General features: G+C 39.5%; 1 protein-coding gene across 10 annotated transcripts in view; it reads right to left on the minus strand.

Moving 5' to 3' along the window:
• The window catches only part of SCEL (sciellin), a 323,748-nt gene that overhangs the window by 77,647 nt on the left and 226,420 nt on the right, over positions 1-19,681 (minus strand). For all 10 annotated transcript variants that reach the window (XM_045070864.1, XM_045070868.1, XM_045070869.1 and 7 more), the window contains 4 exons: positions 11,056-11,117; positions 9,971-10,088; positions 7,190-7,249; positions 3,464-3,532 (listed from right to left, as the gene is read on the minus strand). In XM_045070864.1, coding sequence (XP_044926799.1) covers positions 3,464-3,532; positions 7,190-7,249; positions 9,971-10,088; positions 11,056-11,098 — 290 coding nt within the window. In that variant the 5' untranslated portion in view covers positions 11,099-11,117. The remainder of the gene's footprint in view (positions 1-3,463; positions 3,533-7,189; positions 7,250-9,970; positions 10,089-11,055; positions 11,118-19,681) is intronic.

Here is a 19,681-nt window from a genome sequence, read left to right on the forward strand (position 1 = left end):
TCAATTTTACATAAACTATTCCTAGAAAGATGCGAACTAATTTTTCCAAAATATTGGATAAATAACTATAATACATTAAAATGTTATACATCAACTCCAAACAAATTTTTGTTTATAGAACATAATGCCACAAACTGATGAACTCTTAAATGCAAAAAGGAAGGGAGATTGAAATCTTCCAGAACTCCATATTCTCAACGAACCATTCAAAATCCAGGCATTAACTTGTACATGCTCCTGGAATTCATGCATAAAAAATTCATGTCCAAAGTGATCATCAGGCCAAGGACTGTAACTGTATCCCTGGCACTAACTGCTACTGAGCCTCTGGGATGGTTATATTTAAAGGGCTCTGCAGTAAACCACCATGAGTACTTTAAGAGGTCAGATGACCTTAAATCTTAAATCTTAAATGTTCCTTGGAAACTCTACTCATACTTTATAGCTGTCTATGAGGCCCTAACATGAGTTAAAAATAATCTTAGAAAATTGCTACTCTGGTTCACTGAAAACAACAATCTGTCTAAAACAAACAAAACCTTAATATCAAACATTCTCAAGGTATATATCAAGGCAAGTTCTGATGTTAAAATTAAACAAAGTTAATAAAAATTCTACAGTGTAGGCCTATGTGGGCAATACTGGATATAATAATAAAAACAGTCACTTACTCTTTGCTGTTTCTTGTATATATTTTCTTCTACTCTTTAAAATATCCTTACAAGGGAGGTGTAATTATTTTCATTTTTAGATGAAAAAATGGAGTCTTGGAGAAGGTGAATGACTTTCTCTTGACCACCCAACTAAGAAGTAGGGTATCTCTGGAATAAAAGTCTTTCTAGGAGGGCCCAGTGTCATACATCTGATTCTGTAGTGTGATTGTTTAACACTCCTGTATTAGGTCAAAATGTCTTCCTGAGCTATTCTTCACCTGCACTATCTCTTCTATGCCACTAGGGGGATCAGTCTATGAGTAACAATGGAGAGAGCTCTAATACACCATTCCAATACATACGTCAATTTCTTATTACTTAGGGAGATTCTTTGTATTTCTCTTGAAAGTTAAGTTTCTGCCAACTTTTGATATGAAATAGGTTGTTTTGATAAGTGTCAATCTTGAAGACAGGAAATACTCAAATATAGCCATTTAGCAGTGTGATCAAAAGTACCAAAGGAAAAGTTACACTTCCATGATGGAACACTAGAGGGCACCACAACCTAGGTTATCCGAATAGTCATTAGACCACCTTGAGGATTTGGACCTTACTGCACGCTACTTACATTAGTATTTACTCATATTCCTTTAGAACATCTTGTGCTTTTACTTACATATATATTTTTTAAAAGAGAATTCCAAATATAAAGTCATAACTTTCCTCAAATTCATTTAAAAATAAATGCATTATTATGGGCCACCATGGTGGGGCATGCCACTCTTGATCTCGGAGTTGTGTGTTTAAGCCCCACATTGGGCAGAGATTACTTAAAAATAAAATTTTTAAAAAAATGCATTATTTAAATACATGCACATGTATACCAAATATATTTGGTCATCTTCCTCCTAAAATTATTTCCTATCTCACATCTGGAGTGGCCAGCATTATGAAAAGTCTGACTACTGATAGAACTTGCTTTTCTTTACTGATTCCTCAGTTCCTTCCCTCACATCTATTTCCACCCTTAGAAAGATGTAGCATCCTGCTGGGACTCAGGACTGCCTTGGAAATGAACTGACTAAACACACAACTAAACCTCTGTGTAAATAAAGCAAGTCATCTCTGGCCTCATTTTCTAGGGTACAAAATGAAGGATTAGGGCCAGATTGGTGGTTCTGAATTCCGGCTGCATGATGGAATCACTTCATAAGCTTTTAAAATGCCCAAGTCCACCTCAGATTAATTAAATTAGAATTTTTAGGGCAAGAGGTGGTGGGACCAAGTTATCGGCAAAGTTTAAAGCTCTCTTAGTAATTCTAATTTGCAGCTGAGGTTGAGAATGACTCATCTTGTTAGCTTGTGAGGTCTGGTCTAGTTCACTGTTAACGTTCCAGGGCTCTGTCTTGACTGGCCCAATGTAGACCTTCAGATACACAGCCTACAAAGGCTTCGGTCTCCCACATATTTACCTTTCTTGAGGCATAATTATCTTTCAGATTCATTCCTAGAAAAAGGGTTTCTGTCTTCAATTAATGGTGCAACAGGACAGCCCACAAGGCCAACGTGAATGGACAGTTATTTTGACTCCTCTCTCCACTCAGTTCTGTAGAGATGAGATCTTGTACAGATACTTCTACAAACTCGGGGGTTTTTTGTTTGTTTGTTTTGGTTTGGTTTGGTTTTTTTGAGGCTATTACAAGAGAGAAGTTAACTCCTTAGGAATTCTGGTGTGGATTATACTCTATTAAGGGAGACTGGCTTGAAAACCCATGAATGGTATAGAAATATGTACATTTCCTACATGAATTAATGCCAATAAATGCTGAATATAGAATATATTAGACACCATGAGTTTCAGCTTGTGTGCTTAAAATGCAGCAGATGGTATTTTTGTCTAGAATAGCAGCATATCTTTAGCTACAGTGAGTGACCTAAACTGTCAATAGCCTCAGGTGACCATTGTCTAGACTTCAACTAAAAATGTTAACTTTGTACTTTATATATGCTTACTGAGTATCTCTACCAAATATAAGATAAAACTGTGATTTGTAGCATTTACACTCCTTCAGTCTAAATAGATATTTCTCAGGGAACCTGGGTGGCTCAGTCAATTAAGTGTCTAATTCTAGATTTTGGCTCAGGTCTTGATCTCAGTGTTGAGTTCAAGCCCTGCACCGGGCTCCACACTGGGTATGGAGCCTACTTTAAAAAAAAAAAAAAGAATAGATGTTTCTCAATTTTCTGCATAAAGATGAGCCTTTTTCCTCTGTGTAGGAAGGAACTAACAATAGGCACAACATAATGGACCCATTCTATAGACCATCTGGTGACTCTTGTGTCACCCACAAGAGTAGTCTCACTTACTACTGAGCCTTTATACTATAGTGGATCAAAGCTACTTGATTATTAAAACATATAGTCTCTATAAAAACAGAAACAGCTATTTTTCTACCAGTGGGATAGAAAGTTAGAACAAGAACTGATTACTCATATTCATGAAAATAACTAAATTCTCCTTTTAAACTGAACGGATTCCTTGTAGTGTCCACCCTGCTTATACTCAAATCAGTTTCTTCAGCATTGTTCTTATCAATATACCGTCAGCAGGATTTTAAGAAAATAGCATGTCGAGTCAAGATTTTGTGAATTTTGAAGATGATTATTCAATTCCAATAGCCGTTCTGTCCTAGGGATAAGATATCATGGTTCAAAACTTACTTTGAGAAACATTTAAATACCTCATGAGTGATAAAAAATGGGATTTCATAGACATTTTGCATTCTGCTTTACATGGTTCAACACCTTACCTGTCTAAAGTGTCATCAGATCTGTACCGACTAATTGTAGCTTTTGGCTCATGTCTCTCATTTGCTTTCCTGTAGCAAAAAGCAATTACAGAAAGATCAAATAAATTACAAAAAAATTATAAAATCTATCATGTTTTTGGTAAAATTTTGGCCTATTTGAATAGGAGATGTACATGTTGCAAAGGAAAGACAGATTCAGACTATCTAAATCTTCTAAGGTTTTGACCTGGTTAGAATAAATTATGGCAAACCCAACTCCCCATGCTAATAAAGGAATTCTTCTATGGGTCCAATTATTTCTAACTGCAATGTAACATATTCAAATTAGGGATAAGGAAAGGCAAAACAAAGAACACGGCATGCAAAATAACTAAAACCCATGAATGGTATAGAAGTATGTACATTTCCTACATGAATTAATGCCAATAAATGCTGAATATAGAATATATTAGACACCACGAGATTCAGCTTGTGTGCTTAAAATGCAGCAGATGGTATTTTTGTCTAGAATAGTAGCATATCTTTAGCTACGGGGAGTGACCTAAACTGTCAATAGCCTCAGGTGACCATTGTCTAGACTTCAACTAAAAATGTTAACTTTGCACTTTATATATGCTTACTGAGTATCTCTACCAAATATAAGATAAAACTGTGATTTGTAGCATTTACACTCCTTCAGTCTAAATACGTACTGTTAGCAATACTGTTGGCTTTTACATTATAAGAACTCAATCCCTTAAAAATCAGCTATGTTTTGTTTGCAGAATTCCAGTAGTACCGTAAGCCAGCTCAACAGGCTGAATACAAATAGCTTTATTTAAAGTTCAGCACCATGGACAGGGTTGGGGGGGAACTTGCTGACTGAAGGGAGAAAGAAAGGAAAAGAAGGGAACAGAAAAAGCTAGAAAGAAACGAAGGGAAGAGTACGAGAAGAGAGAAAGGAGAGATGTAGAGGGAGGAGAGGGGAAGAAAGGGGAGATGAGGAGAAGTAGGGAGAAGAGAGACAGTAGGCAAGCAGAAGTTGAGGAAGACAGGTAGGCAGAACAAAGGGGAGAGGAAAGAAGACAAGAACAGAAGAGAAGACAGGATAGGAGGTTCAATCGCAGGAATCAAGATCATTAAAGCAAATGGAAATATCTTGATCAGACTGATCGATCAACAAAAACAGTTTGTTTAATGCCTTATATAACCCTGTGATACAAGAAAAGCAAGCTCTTTGATGAATTATACCATGATTTACTCTGTTTGCACTTCAAAGCATCATTTGAAGCTGATAGATCAAAGATACAGAATCTAGAAAAGCACTAAAACAGAACATGCACTTAGAATTTAATTTTTAACTTGATATAGTGTATTTTTATTAAGCAAATACTTGAAGGTAAACAATATACAATTTATTGTAGCTGCTGACTACGAGGAAGCCAAGAGTAAAAAATTATGGACTTGACTGACACAGAACTAGAGAGACAAATTAGATATGTACACCCAAGGGCAGACAGTGGCCAGTGTCATAAAAGAAGTTCAGGGAAAGTGCAAGGAAGTTCTATGGCGAGAACATTTATTTCTAGGTAAGAGAATCAAAGAGAGCTTCAGGGGTAAAGTGCAGTTTGAGCTGGGCCTTGCGGGATAAATAGCTGTGAACATTTTCAAACGGGAGCAGAGGGAACAGTGTCTGTTGATGCAAGAGAAAAGGAAAGAAAATTGCCTAATGTGATTCCCTAAGTTTTAAAGGAACCTCAGAGTGAAATCCTGGTCTAGCCCATCATTGTGTTGAAGGCATGAACGCACTGCAGGGCCATCAGACTCCCTTCGGTCAAACAGCCCCTTCTCAGACAGCGTCACTTTATGTCTCATTAGCTGACTTTATTCTTTCTCGAACTTATGGCCACACAGCACATTACATTATTTTCAGTCTCTCCCCTCCTCCACCTTCAGCTAGGATGCAGGTTCTATGGAAGCAGGGATTTTATTTTATTCCCAGTCCTCGGGCCAGTGTCTGCTCACAGGAGGCCTCTCTCCAAGTATTTGTGCTACCAGGTTTGTCTGGCAGATCTTAACAATCTGGCAATAGGACACAGTGGAAGTTCTTCGTCCATGCCTACTGTAAAGTTGTTACCTAAGCTGAGGAGGATATATTGTTTATCTTCCCTTCCCTTTCGTCTTTTCAGACTCTGCACACATTGCTACTTCTGCTGGAAGCACTGCTCTCTTGCTTCATGCCCACCAGCATTACTTCCCGACTCAGAAACCCCTCCTCATCCTTCAAACAGCAGTGCCAACACCAACGGCCACATTCTGGGTGCCATCTCGGATTAATTCAGGCAGAGTTAGGCTCTCTCATCTCTTCTCCCATGGCCCTGTCACACACTTCTACAATAGCACCTCCGTGGTAAATTTTAGTCTTATAGTCTATGGATCCATATTTTTCCAGCATGTTCCCTAAGGACAACGGTGGCATTTTATGCATCTTTGTATTCCCAGTACCTAGTACTATGGCAGTAAACATAACAGCTGCTCCAAAATGGGGTGACATGTTCACCAAAGTGGCTACAGGCTATGTGAAAGGGCAGAAAAGGGCTAAGCAGGCATCCATTTGACCAAGTACAAGGAGAAAAATCACCCGCACTACCCTTCTAGGAAAGTGTGTTTTGAGACTCTATCTATGGGTTATGGGGAAAACATTCTGGGATCACACACTTTTGTTACTAAAGATAAAAGTTCAAGGTACTGCATTAGCCAGTATATATGGAGGGGAATTGGCCAATAAAACGGACGGAGTAATTTTCACTGGTAGCTGGACTGAAATGATCAGATTCCCTTTGGTGTGATGAGACTATCTGAGAACAAGGCTGTAATCTTCAAAATCATGAAGACTAAGGAGAGGACAAAGGTAGTCACAGAACAATGAGTCAGATGAACTAAGCCTGGGAACCAGAAAACCAAACAGATACTTTGTGTAGAGGGCTCTAAGCTTGGTACCCTTAGAATAGGTCAGAATTACAAAGAAGTTTAAAAGGGTTTAGAAAAATACATAAATAAAAGTTTCTAAAATACTTAAGGTGTCTACTTATAAAGTCTATGCCATGAAAGATAATCACACTCCTTTACTAAATACAGTTTGGTGACAGACAGACACAGACTACTAGACAGAGTAAAACTTGTGTCTGAAAAATACTCAGGTTCTGCTGCTGGGTGTGGTTCTTGCAAGTGTGTGAGCATAAATGTGTTTTAACAAGAGTATTATCTATTTACTTGATCAATCTTAGAGTATTTGCATTATTATGATTATGAGTTTTGTCTAAATTTTTCTACTAATTTTGCTATTCAGTATCATTTAATGGTTTTCCACAAACCTAGGAGTTTCTCAAAAGAAGTATACTGCCCATAAAGCAAGTGAACTCTGGGACTGTTACTTCTGTATTGTAAAGTTCCTTTTCCTAAGATTCTGAGATAGCTTATCTGGTCACATTTCTGTGGAAGCCCTTTCTTTTTCCCATCCAGAGGGCTACCTCCATGGATTGGTTATTCTATACCCCCAAGCTGTGGTTCTGGAAGCATGGAGTTGGAGAAGCACAGAATTCGCTCTAATGATATCACAGAGACTTCCAGAATGCCAGGGAAAGCCTGAGGCTAGCCACAAATACTCAGCTTGTCTTGAACAAGTCTTCTCTCAAAACTATTGTCTTTGTGTTTCTGCGAATGATGTAACTTGTCTGAAACACCCACCTGTCCAAGGCATCATGGGAGTTATGTCGGTTGAGCACCACCCTACCATAATTTTCATCTCTGTAAAGAAAGAACAAAACTAAGTCACACGGAGAGTTACCACAGTATTTGGTACACACTAAATAAGGGAGACAGCAAAGAGCTCACTATTTAGAGCAAGGTTAATTCATTTTATTTCAGGCATAAGAACACAACCATATATTTGTTTTTATCAGTCTCCCCTTGAAAGAGCATGGTGAAAAGAAACAAGTTTGTCAGTACAAATGATCATTATTCTCATATATCCCATGAGATTTCCATATGATTCAACTATGGGATGAGTGGTTTTTTTTTTTTTTTCTATCTGAGTGTGGGAACATGTATGTGGACATCAACTTTGTGTACATTATAAGAGTCAGTTTCTGCAGGAAGGCAAAAGGTTTCACAAACATGTTTTAAATTTAATTAAGTCCTTTATATCTATACATTTTCATCTGATGGACCTCATATTTTCCCAAGACAAAAAGCAGGAAAATAAGTACCAATATTTATGGTTAAGAAGGCCGATCATTCACAGGAGATTTGGCCCATTTGAACCATGAGAACTGTTTGGTCCTTAAAATAATCCTATGAATTAGGCAAAGACGACCCTGTCATACCCAATTCACAAAAGAAAAAACTGATCAGAGATTTTGTGGTTTTCTTAAGACCAAAAGGTTAGTAAGTGAAGGCATGGATGTAGGACCCAGATCCTTCTATTTCAAACCTTTACTTTTTCTCCTAGTTAACCCTTACTACATACATAGACCTTCATACATAAAATCCCAAACCCTTTCTTATTTTGTACAGCAGACCTGAAAGTACAGGCAACTTTAGGAAATGTCAAAACATGTAGTAGAGCTTCTGGCCTTGAACCAAGTACCTGAACCTTTTTCATGTTAACCCAACTAAACCTGAAATACAACATTACTCCTGGTTCCGCTCCCCTAATGTTACTCAACACTCTGGAACTATTTGTAATAAAGCTATACAAGAAACTGTGGTAGATAATTAAAAAAGAAAGATGAACAGTGAAACTGAAACAATTCCAGCAAATTTATGCCCTCAAAAATCCCAAGAGAACATTTCCATCTCTCTTGGTATCCATTCCCTAAACTTGTGAGAGAGTAGCAGACACGGGACACATTCTGACCTGAAGAAGAATCATAACACACAGCCCAGACCTGGACCAGCAGGAGTGGGGAGAGCATCAGAGCCCATTTTCCCTTCGTTCAGCAGCTGCTCTACCATCCAACTTGGCTTCTCTGGCCCTTTATAAATGAGGCATCCTTGGCTAAAAACCATCATTCCTACCAATTATAATTTGCCTTAGACATTTCTATGCTCACACATCTGTGCAAATATTTGCAAAACAGAATTTATGATTCACATTTGACATCACTCCACCACTATGAAAAAATAGAAGTGCCGTATTAGGCTTTGACAGAAGTAGTAAATGTGTGTTACTAGAGGAAATGGTTGTTGTCCAAGAATGTCAACTCCAAATGTCAATGTGAGTCTCTAAATACCCCTATATTCCCTTAAAATAATAAGATTTGGTAACAGGAATTAATAGACATCTTCATTTAACAGTCACAAGTATGTTCCTCAGATAACCATACATGGGCAGTTTAGTAGAAAGTTTAGAGTAAGTATCCTGTAATGTTTAGCTTCTCAACTTTAGCACTAGGACACTACGGGCCTGACAATTTTGTGTTGTGGGGAGTGCCCTGCGCATTGGGAGATGTTTAGTGGCACCCATGACCTCTACCCACTAGATGTCAGGAGTACTCCCTAATTTTGATAACTGGAAATGTCTCCAGCTCTTACCAAACATGCCCTGGGGATAAAACTGCCCTTCAGTGAGAACCACTGGTGTAACAGAAAGACAATGGGTCATGTTAAAAATTTCAACTCCATCACTTAACAGGTGCATAGATTGGACAAGTTATTAACTCTTCTGAGCCTCAGATTCCTCTTCTATAAAATAGAGGACGTAATAATATCTACCTTGTGTGATTTGTGAGATTTAAAGATGCTTTTTATGTACCTATATGTAAGAGGGCATCTTAAAACTTGTGCCTATGTATATGTGTGATTTATAATAAATAATTATGGGCTGGACAAATGTTTATTGTAAATCTATGCTGACAATGAGACAATATGCCTGTAATTGTTTTCAGATCTATAACACTGAGCTAGTAGAAGCAATGCTCAAAACAGACAAAACATTCTTGATGGTAAATGTTTTCCCTTGCAAGGTAATACCACATTTAGCACCCACCCGATATCTAGAGATATATGACCACTGGGACTAAAATGAGTTGAGAATGTGTTGATTTCACTTGAACATATAGGAATTTTAGATAAATTATTATTAAATTTGTAAATTAGGAATCATGCTATTATTTGTTTATTTCAACTGACACCATGAATATACATGAGGAGGCTCCCTGCCATCGATTAAATAGTACCTGTTGGGAAACTGGAAAGTCATGTTCTTTTCAATTTGTCAAAGAGACACAAACACCCATGCTAGTTGTAACAATGAAACTCTGCTTTTTCTCCCTAATGACTCACATGCTCTTTGTTATATAAATCATAAAAATGGTAGAAATATTCTTGAAAATCTGAAAGCCAATGTATGCCTGTTAAACCAAACAAAGTGTTTTAAGGAAAGAACCTGATTTTCAGATGGCCACTAGCTTCCCAGCTGGAGAACAGCTCTACTTTTCCACCCCCCCCACACACACACACTCTTACTTCTCTTCTTCCGGACGTTTCTTTATCCAGCTGTTGTCCTGTAAGAAAGTCCTTCTTTTGTTCACATCATGAAAACCCTGTTGCCTCAATTTTGTCCCCTGAGAGGTATTCTTCATATCTATCAACAGAAAAATGAAAAAAAAAAAAAAACTGAGAGATGCAACTATATGGGACCAAGTGTGAGTTTGTTAACCTGGGTGTCTTGAGAGGCACATCTGATTGGCCATCATCCATCTCCTAGGCTGACAAGTTCAGCACTGTTTCAAAATATGATGCTCTGGTAGGAGAGGACAAATCTCACACCCCAGCATCAGAGATAACATATAAAATTGCTCAGGTGCCAAGTGAAACTGCCAGGGCAGTTCATGATGTCCTGTGCTGCACCCGGGAATATAGAACCATGGGTGTGGGATAAACAAAGCCACGGTCGGTTTGGTGGGTTGGCCATTTCATTCATTCATTCATTCAAAAAAAAAATTATACACACACACACACACACACACACACACACATTTTTTCTTTATATATACATACAAGGAAAAAATATACACACAAGACTTTTTTACAATGTACCTAGTAAATGATAGTCAAGAAGTCCCGGTGCTTTTGATTATAAGCAACTGAATTCTTTTTTTTTTTTTTTAAGATTTTATTTATTCATTTGACAGAGTGAGAGAGATCACAAGTAGGCAGAGAGGCAGGCAGAGGAAGAGAGGGAAGAAGGCTCCCTGCCAAGATGAGAGCCTGATTCTGGGCTCAATCCCAGGACCCCGAGACCATAGCCTGAGCCAAAGGCAGAGGCTCTACCCACTGAGCCACCCAGGTGCCCCGTAACTGAATTTTTTAACTTCAGAGGAGTCAGAAGCACAGAATGTCCCACACACAAAAGAAAATCTTTGCATTGCAATTACATGAGTAAAAGTTATAGCACTCCTACTTTTTCTCTAAGTCTTACATTGACCAATGCTAATTAAGTTAGACTGTTGCTTCTAAGCATTCCATATCTATGTAAAAGAATTAAGAGCTATGCGTTGTTTTTCTCAGATTTTTAAGCTTTCTGAGTAAGGAAAATATATCTACATTACCATTTCCTGTGGAAGAAATTTTTCGCGAGGTAAAATTGGACATGCTGGCTTCCAGTAAGGATCTACAAAAAAAATAAGGAGGGGAAAAAATACAACAATGACTTCAAGAATCTACAAGTGATTCTTTCATTGGTAATGACATTTTCCAATGACATTAAGAAAGTCCCATGACCTGGTATCAGGAATACATGACATCAAGTGTCCCCTAAGAACCTGAGAGTTCTTCTATTCCAATGTATTTATTTTACAGATGTAGAAATTGAGGCCAAGAGCAGCTGATGTCCCCAATGTTATAATAACAAGCAATTGGCTGAATGAGGCCATCAATTAATTCATTTATTCAATCAATAAATAGGCATTGGGTGCTTAGAGTATGGTTGACCCTAAGCCAGGAGCTGGAGACAAGAAGATGAATATGAGAAATGCATCAAGTCTATAGGGAGATAGAGACTGGTCAAGTCTATAGGGAGATAAAGACATGGAATTCACAGAAAAATATGCAAAGTACCTGTGGGGAAACCAAAGTGAACTCAGGGCTGCATTACGACTTTGTGAGTCCTAGGCACTTTTGCTTTCATAGGCTTCTTCTTTCACAAACACAGATACACACAGACACACACAGACACACACACACATACACACACGCATGCCCACACAGTTAAAAAATTATATTTTGTAACTGTTAGTATAAAGATGAAAAATAACTCAGGCTGGCTTACTTAGCAGACTTTCATTATTATAATATTCATTGTTTTCTTCTCTTGTTAAAAGGAATTAAAATTAGAACCTTTTTGTAGGCCCCCAAAAGTATCATAGGCTTTAGGCACTGCTTTTTTTGTTTAATGGTTAAGTTGGTCCTGGTTTCCCTGAATGTGAGGTTTTCAGTTTTAAAACTGAAAAAGTCCTGAGCAAAGGGGAATGGCTGGTCCCCTAGGTGGGGTAGTATGTTTTTTGCAGAATCTGGCCAACTGTACAATGGATGAAATCACAGAGGGACATTAGATCTCAAGTCCGAGGCAAGTCATAGGCCGAGCTTTATCACATCAAAGTTCTATAATTGGGGGGTGCCTGGTGGCTCAGTAGGTTAACCACCTGCTTTTGCCTCAAGAGCTCAAGTCATGATCCTGAGGTTGGCCTCCCCACTCAACCAGGAATCTGCTTCTCCCTTTCCTCCTACCCCTCCCCCATGCTTATGCACATGCAATCTCTCTCTCTGTCTCAAAAAAATAAATAAAATCTTTTTTTAAAAGTTCTATAATTGAACCACATAATCTCCCATAAAATGGGCCCATAAAATGGGCTAATGAAAACTGCCATCATAGTTTTGTGATGATTAAAAATAATGTACACAAACATCAATCATTAAACTTTAAGTGCTAGTCCAATTTAAGACCATACTGTCAGGAAGCTGTTCATAGGTATAACTCAGGGGTTCTAAAAGCCCCTCTCACATTCTGATGCAAAAGTATCTCCTACAATAATTTGCCATAGGACCTGATCATATCATCATTTTTCTTGGGACCTTCTCTTAGAATGTCCACACCCCTACCTGGAGTAGGTGAGAAGTGGAATGTATTGGTGCCCAGACCAGGTCCTGTCTACCTATCTCATGTCTGGCACTATGGACTCATGATTGTTGGTGGGGTTACCTGGTTACACACCCTCCCCACACACTACAACTTACAGCCAATGGTTGAATGACCTAGGGTAAAATGTGAATCTGGTGCCCCAAGGTAGAGCCAATTTATGCAGGTGATTTATGCTTCAGAGCTCACTATGGGATCAGACTAAAGCTAAACTAACAGAGAACATATCCTTGCTCAGCCCCTTCCTCTGCCTCTACTTCCTGCTTCCCTTTCTCCTCTCTCCTGAGAGCTTACCCTCAGTAAGTTACAGGCACCCACATTCCTCTCAGGCACTGCTTTTAGGAACCCAACCTGAGACTACCATTACTACCAGAAGGTAGAAAGATCTGCATTTAAAGGATGCTATTTGCTGACTGTTACTTTGAGTGTGTCATAGTCCAGCTCCCCCATCTATCAAAGGACGTGAAAAAGCTGTTCTGAAGATCAAATTAGATGACATTTGTAAAGTGTTTAATTATTGACCAACATACTGAAAGCATTCAATTTTTTAAAAGATTTATTTATCTGAGAAAGAGCATGAGCAGGGGATTAGGGAGAGGGAGAAGCAGACATCCTGTGGAGCAGCGAGCCCAATATGGAACTTGATCGCAGGACCCCCGGAATCATGATCTGAGCCAAAGGCAGACACTTGACCAACTGAACCGCCCAGGCACCCCATCAAAATGCTCAGTTTTTAACCTCATGCCTCTATCATCTTGGAAGCAGAGAACAAAGACATAAGGCAGGTATGTTTGGGTGTAGGGAGGGGAAGGAACAGCCTTAAACTTGGGACACTGGGCATGCAGGGAGTGTGGGCAGCCTCTGGCTAGCTGTGTTTGAAGGTCACGAAAATTTGGCAGAAGGGGGTGGGAAAGAGGCAATGTGAAGACAAACTTCAATCTCAACTATTTGTTCATTTCCCCCTTGGTCTGGCCCAGCTAATCTGGGCTCTTGGCTAACCTTCTGCTTCTCAATGGACTCCAATAAATTCTCTTCCTGAGCTTGTAAATACCGAGAGAGCTCATAGCTGACTGAACTGAGATTCTGCAATGGACAAAATGCTGAATGTATATTTGATTATACATTTGCAAAGACTGAAAATTACATGTAAGACACAGGACAAGGTAAATGGAGAAAAGGTATTGTCGTAATTGTCTATTTGCCTATGTCTACCAAAAGACTAAGTGTCCCGGGGTAAAAGGTAAGTCTTTCCCATCTGTATACCCTGGGTCTGGGACAGAGTAGATGCTCCTCAGGTGCTTGTTATGGGCTGAATATGTCTCCCCTGAAGTTGATATGTCGAAGCCCAGTACCCAGTACCTCAAGTTATGACTGTGTTTGGAGGCAGAGCCTTTAAAGAGATGATTAAGTTATAATGAGATCATTAAGTAGGTCCTCATCCAACCTGTCTCATGATTGTATAAGAGAGGAATTTTGGACACACACAGAGAGATACCAGGGATGTATGTGTACAGAGAAAAGCCCATGTGAGTACACGAAAAGTGGCCATCTGCAAGCCACGGAGAGAGACCACAAGAGAAAGCAAATCTGACAGCATCCTGATCTTGGACTTGTAGCCTCTAGTTCTCTTCTAGAACTGTGAAACTATACATTTCTGTTGTTTAAGTCAACAGTCTATGGTCTTTTGTCATGGCAGACCTAGCAAATAAATAGAGTGCTTATGGGAAAAGGGATTTAAATGTTCTTAAAACAGGTCATTCAAAGAGCTCTGGGTCACACTGTCTCTGATCTGTGCCCTTTGTGTCATCAACTGTCCTACTGCTGGGGCCATAATAGCACCTGTTCAGAATGGGGCACTCCCCAGGCATTGTCTCATCCTCATCCTATACTCTGTGAGATAGCAATTATCATCTCCATCTCCCAGACAGGACATCTGAAGTTCAGGGAGAGGATGTAACACCTAAGGTGGGAAGAGGCAGAATCTGCCTTCTAAACCAAAGCCACCTCTTTCTACAGAGACCGGCAATAAGGCTCATACTGAGTCACTGCAAGACTGGACCAGTGCCCTGACATTAGCGTGAGAGGAAAGGGAGACCCCAGCGGCCCCCACCTGACTCCTGACATCTCAGGCTTCAGAAGTGCTATGAGCTCTGCCGGCAGTGCCCAGCAGGAGAACCTGGACGGCATCTGCAGCAGACAAGGCCTCACAGAGCAGGATTCTCTGGGTGCTCTCTGATATTCTCTTGGTTATGGAAAGATATCTATGCAAAAACTTGTACAGGAATGATCATAACAGCATGCAAAACAGCCAAAAAGTGGAAATAGCATAAACGTCCACAGATGGATGAATGGGCAAAGAGTACGTGGTATACAACAGGAAAGTGCTACACTCATAGATTTTACTCAGCAATTTTTCAAAAATGAAGTTTTGATACATACTACAACATGAATGAACTTGACACACGCTCATGAGGGAAGCCAGACATAACAGACCACAGGCTTATGGTTCTACATGGATGTTATTTTTTAGATTTTCTTTGTGGTTCTACCATATCTCACCTCAAGTCTCTCCCAAGCAAGTCTTCTGCTGTCCCTTTAAGTTCTGCTGGTTAAAGAGGAGCATTCAGACAAGAATAATAATTTAGATGCTTATATATTAATTTATAATTTATCCCATTTGATTTTCACAACATTTAAGAGTGATATAATTCCACAACAACACAGATGGACTTAGAGGGCATTATGCTAAGTGAAATAAATCATAGAAGAAGACAAATACGATATGATTTCACTTATATGTGGAATCTAATACAAACAGACAAATAAACAAAGAAACAGAGACAGACTAATAAATACAGAGAACAAACTGGTGGTTGCCAGAAGGGAGGGGGATAGAGGGATGGACAAAATAGGTGAAGGCGATCAAGAAGCCCAAACTTCCAGCTGTAAAATAAATACTAAGTCACTAAGGTAAAAGGTAGAGCATAGGGAATATAGCCCATAATACAGAATAACACTGTATGACAGCAGATGGGGACTGCATCTGTCTCTGCATCCGACTCACCACTGTAAGTGGTGGGCACTAACACAAAGAATTGTTAAAATCACTATGTTCTAGAGGCACCTGGGTGGCTCAGTGGGTTAAAGCCTCTGCCTTCAGCTCAGGTCATGATCCCAGGGTCCTGGGATTGAGCCCCACATTGGGCACTCTACTCAGTGGAGAGCCTGCTTCCTCCTCTCTCTGTCTGTTGCTCTGCCTACTTGTGCTGTCTCTCTGTCAAATAAGTAAATAAAATATTTTTTAAAAAATCACTACATTCTATACCTGAGACACATTGTAGGACAACTATACCTCAGTTAAAAAAAAAAAAAATTAGAGTGATACAATCCCTACCTCACAGAGACAGAAGCAAAGGCTCAGATCAAGTAACTAATGAGTGGCAAAGCTGAGACTCAACCTGAGGTTTTCTAGCTGGAAGCTCATCATTTTTTCCCCTATGTCAGGGACTCCCACATCATCAGCACTTCCTGCAAAGTTGTACAGAGAAAAGCAGGTATCTCCTCTTTACCTTATATTTAGAGAATGGCTCTAATCAGATCCAACATTCTGCTAGAGGGACTGACATTTTCATGCCTCCCATAGCTAGGTATTCTCCAGAAGTCCTAGTTAAGTGGAATCAAGTGAGATAAGGCATGCATGAAGCTCATGGCCTTTTACCTCATTCTCCCTGACAATGAGTGGCTTCAGCTGTCCTGTAAACACCTCTCTGGCTCCACCCCAGAGTCTCTGTAATACTTTCTAGGGAAGTTTCCTACAAACCCACTTGCTTCCTCTAGGACACCTGGTTCTATCTCATTGCCTCTTCCATGAAAGTCCCCAGGAAGAACTTAGCCTTTTGTTCTTCGTGCTTCCTCTTCTCTCAAACTAGAATGCATGCAGAAGTTAGGAGCAGCCATCATGGGACCATGGACCAACCATGAAGACTAAAGTTACATACTAAGCATAGCAGAGCGGGAAGCTGAAGGAGCCTGGGCCTTGATAGAATTACAAAGCTGCCACAGTAGCCCTAGATGATCTAGCTCTTGACTTCTCCTTGCAAGAAAAAAAATAAACCTCCTAGTTTGTTCAGAAGATTGCTTTTCCATATTTTTATTATACAAGATTAATGCTCTTCCTATCTGTTATGAGGTCCTTGTGGAGCAAATAGAAGCTGGGAGATATAAAAAGCCCACGGTGGTCTACAAAATATAAGATATCCGTAACTCTTGGGGCATCTGGGTGGCTCAGTCATTATGCGTCTGCCTTTGGCTCAGGTCGTGATCTCTGGGTCCCTGCTCAGTAAGGTGTCGGCTTCTCCCTCTCTCTCACGGCCCCGCCCACTGCTTGTGCTTTCTCTCAAAGAAATAAATAAAATCTTTTTTTTTTTTTAAGATTTCTGACTCTTTTATTAGTAAAACACTCTTTCTTGCAATATGTCTATGTGTTCAGTGTTCTTAGCAGAAGGGATCACTTGTTGAGTCCCTACTATTGCTTCAGGTTGAGCCGCGTGCCTTATGAGTGTTATTTTATTTAGTCCTTCCAAATGAGTACTATTACCTCTAATTATAGGAATCCCAAACTCAGAGAGGTTAAATAACCTGCCCAAGGTCACACAGTAAGTGGCAGAACCAGGAAGTATAATTAGGTCCCTATGACCAGAATACCAAGGCTCTTTTGAGTACATGATACTACCTGTCACCCTAAGTACCATGTGATATAACCCACACCAGACACAAGGAAATGCCCTGGAGTTCTGAAAAATGGAAGATAATGGAAGAGGAGCTGGGAGGAGCAGCAGCAATGAAGGGCTGCCCCAACATCTCTGGACAGCTCAGCCTCGAGCCTCACTCTTGCCTCTACACGGAAGCCATGAGTGGCCTGGCAGGATTCCTGACCGGACTCCTTGCCTGGATCTATCTCCCTATTAGATGACTTAATGATGCTTCATACTCTTTTTTAGCCCCAGGCTGTCTGTTGACACAAACTAAATGAGAAAGGAATATATTCCATTTTCAGGTGATGGTAGTTTAATAAATATGCAAGAGTATTTTTTTTCCTAATAAAAGTGACTAATATTATGAGAAAATAAATTTTTCTCATTAAATCTACATGTGTTCCTCTTTTTGTAAGATTTTATTTATTTATTTATTTAAAGAGTGCTTGACAGCAGGGGAAGGAGCAGAGGGAGAGGGACAAGCAGACCCCATGCTGAGCGCAGCTTGATGCCATGACCGCAAAATCACAACCCGAGCAGAAACAAAGAGTTGGCTGCTCAACCGACTGAGTCACACAGCGCCCTGCATGTGTCTCTCTTATACCTCCCACACAATCTCCCTCAGCCCCACCTTCTCCTTTTCCTCCTTAGGACTTAGCGGCCATGTTGCCCTAACCATTTCCCCACATCAGCCTCTTTGGTGGCCCAGAACCATTCCTAGAAGCTCTGATCTAAAACCTCTAAAGTGTAAGACCCTGTTTCATCCACCTTTCATGCCTTGGAAAGTTTACTGCAGTGGAACTCTTTCCATCTTACCCAGAATATAAAGCAGTATTGTGGGTATATGAATATTTCTTGTACTGTTATTAAAATGGATCAACAACACGTCTTTGAGAATAACCCTTATTAATAATTAATATTAATTAAATATCCTTTTGTCAAGTGAACCAGAGATAACAAACCTCTTAAATTGATAGTGTCAAGAATATCTACAGCCGAATTTTATTTTTAGGGCATTTTTTAAAGAAATTACTTATTTCAGGGACTCAAGTTATCCTGTTTCAAACCTACTCAGACACCTTTGTGTCTGTATGTCTATAAGGTGTCTAATAATGACATCTTAGTAGCCTCGGTTTGGCCAATTAGACTTATTTCTAAGTGCTGCCCTTCAGTTTCATTCCAATTAAGTTTGTAACTTTTCAGGAGAAAGATAGACTCTAACGTCAGCTTCTCAAAAAGCTGTTACCAGTGTATATGCCTAACAATGGCAGATAACCAACAATGGTACTTTAAATGTGGAAATTTTATGGGAAAAGAGGTGGGAAAGCTGTCTGTCTCTATTACACTGGACACTACAAAAGCCTTTCTCTTTAAGGCATCGAATGCATAAGTTGAAAATTCTGATATGAAATCATGACATCAAATCAATAAAGATAGAGGAAAAAACTTCTCAACCTCTGGCCCATCTTTCATTTCCTTTTTGTGGCCAAACACCAGAAAAAGCTGGTTTTTACCCCATGCCTACAGCCAACACACAAAGACATCTGTTTTTAGATTTTAGGTGAGATCGCTCTTCTTAAGCTCTGAATCACAAAAGCAATCACGTTTCTTCTTTCTCTTTGGGTGTATCTGAAACTATCAAACATCTCCTATTTCCTAAATTATCCTCTTTTCGGTTTCTCTTTATTTCCTTATGGTTGTTCTCAATTCCCTTCACTGTTTTCTATTTGTAATAATAGCACTTTCCCAAGAGCCTTGAGGTCCATTAGGTTAAGCCCAATCTCAGTTCCAGCTCCTCCTGTCCCAACTCTAAAATAATTTCCTGGACCACTTCCTAACTGAGCTACAGTCTTTACAGTCTTTTCCCTCATCATCTGGGTCTTCTTGTCAAAAAGATTGTGTATCTCACTCTTCCCTTCCTGCACAAGGACAAAATGTCTCTTGGCTTATGTAACAAGGTCTTTACTACTCTCTGCTAATGTTCTCTTCAGAAAGATTGGGTGAGCAAAGAAACTGGAATGGGGTGTTGCATAGAGGAAAGGGAATAGGAAAAGTGAGATTGAAAAGGGGAAAATAAGATGATAAAATAGATAAGAGAAGAAAGGAGTTAAAAAAAGGAAAACTCAATGTGACTGCTGGTATTTGGGTCATGTGATCGTGTCAGCAGCATGGAGCTCTATTTTTATATTTATATATATAATCTCATTTAAAACCCACACACTCCAGGCTTTAAGGTTGATGTTATCATTATCTTCATTCTACACCTAAGTGAAACTGTGCGATAAC

Source organism: Mustela putorius, unplaced genomic scaffold (genome assembly GCF_011764305.1).
Source record: "Mustela putorius furo isolate JIRA1106 unplaced genomic scaffold, ASM1176430v1.1 tig00003974_pilon_pilon_pilon, whole genome shotgun sequence".
Taxonomy (NCBI): domain Eukaryota; kingdom Metazoa; phylum Chordata; class Mammalia; order Carnivora; family Mustelidae; genus Mustela; species Mustela putorius.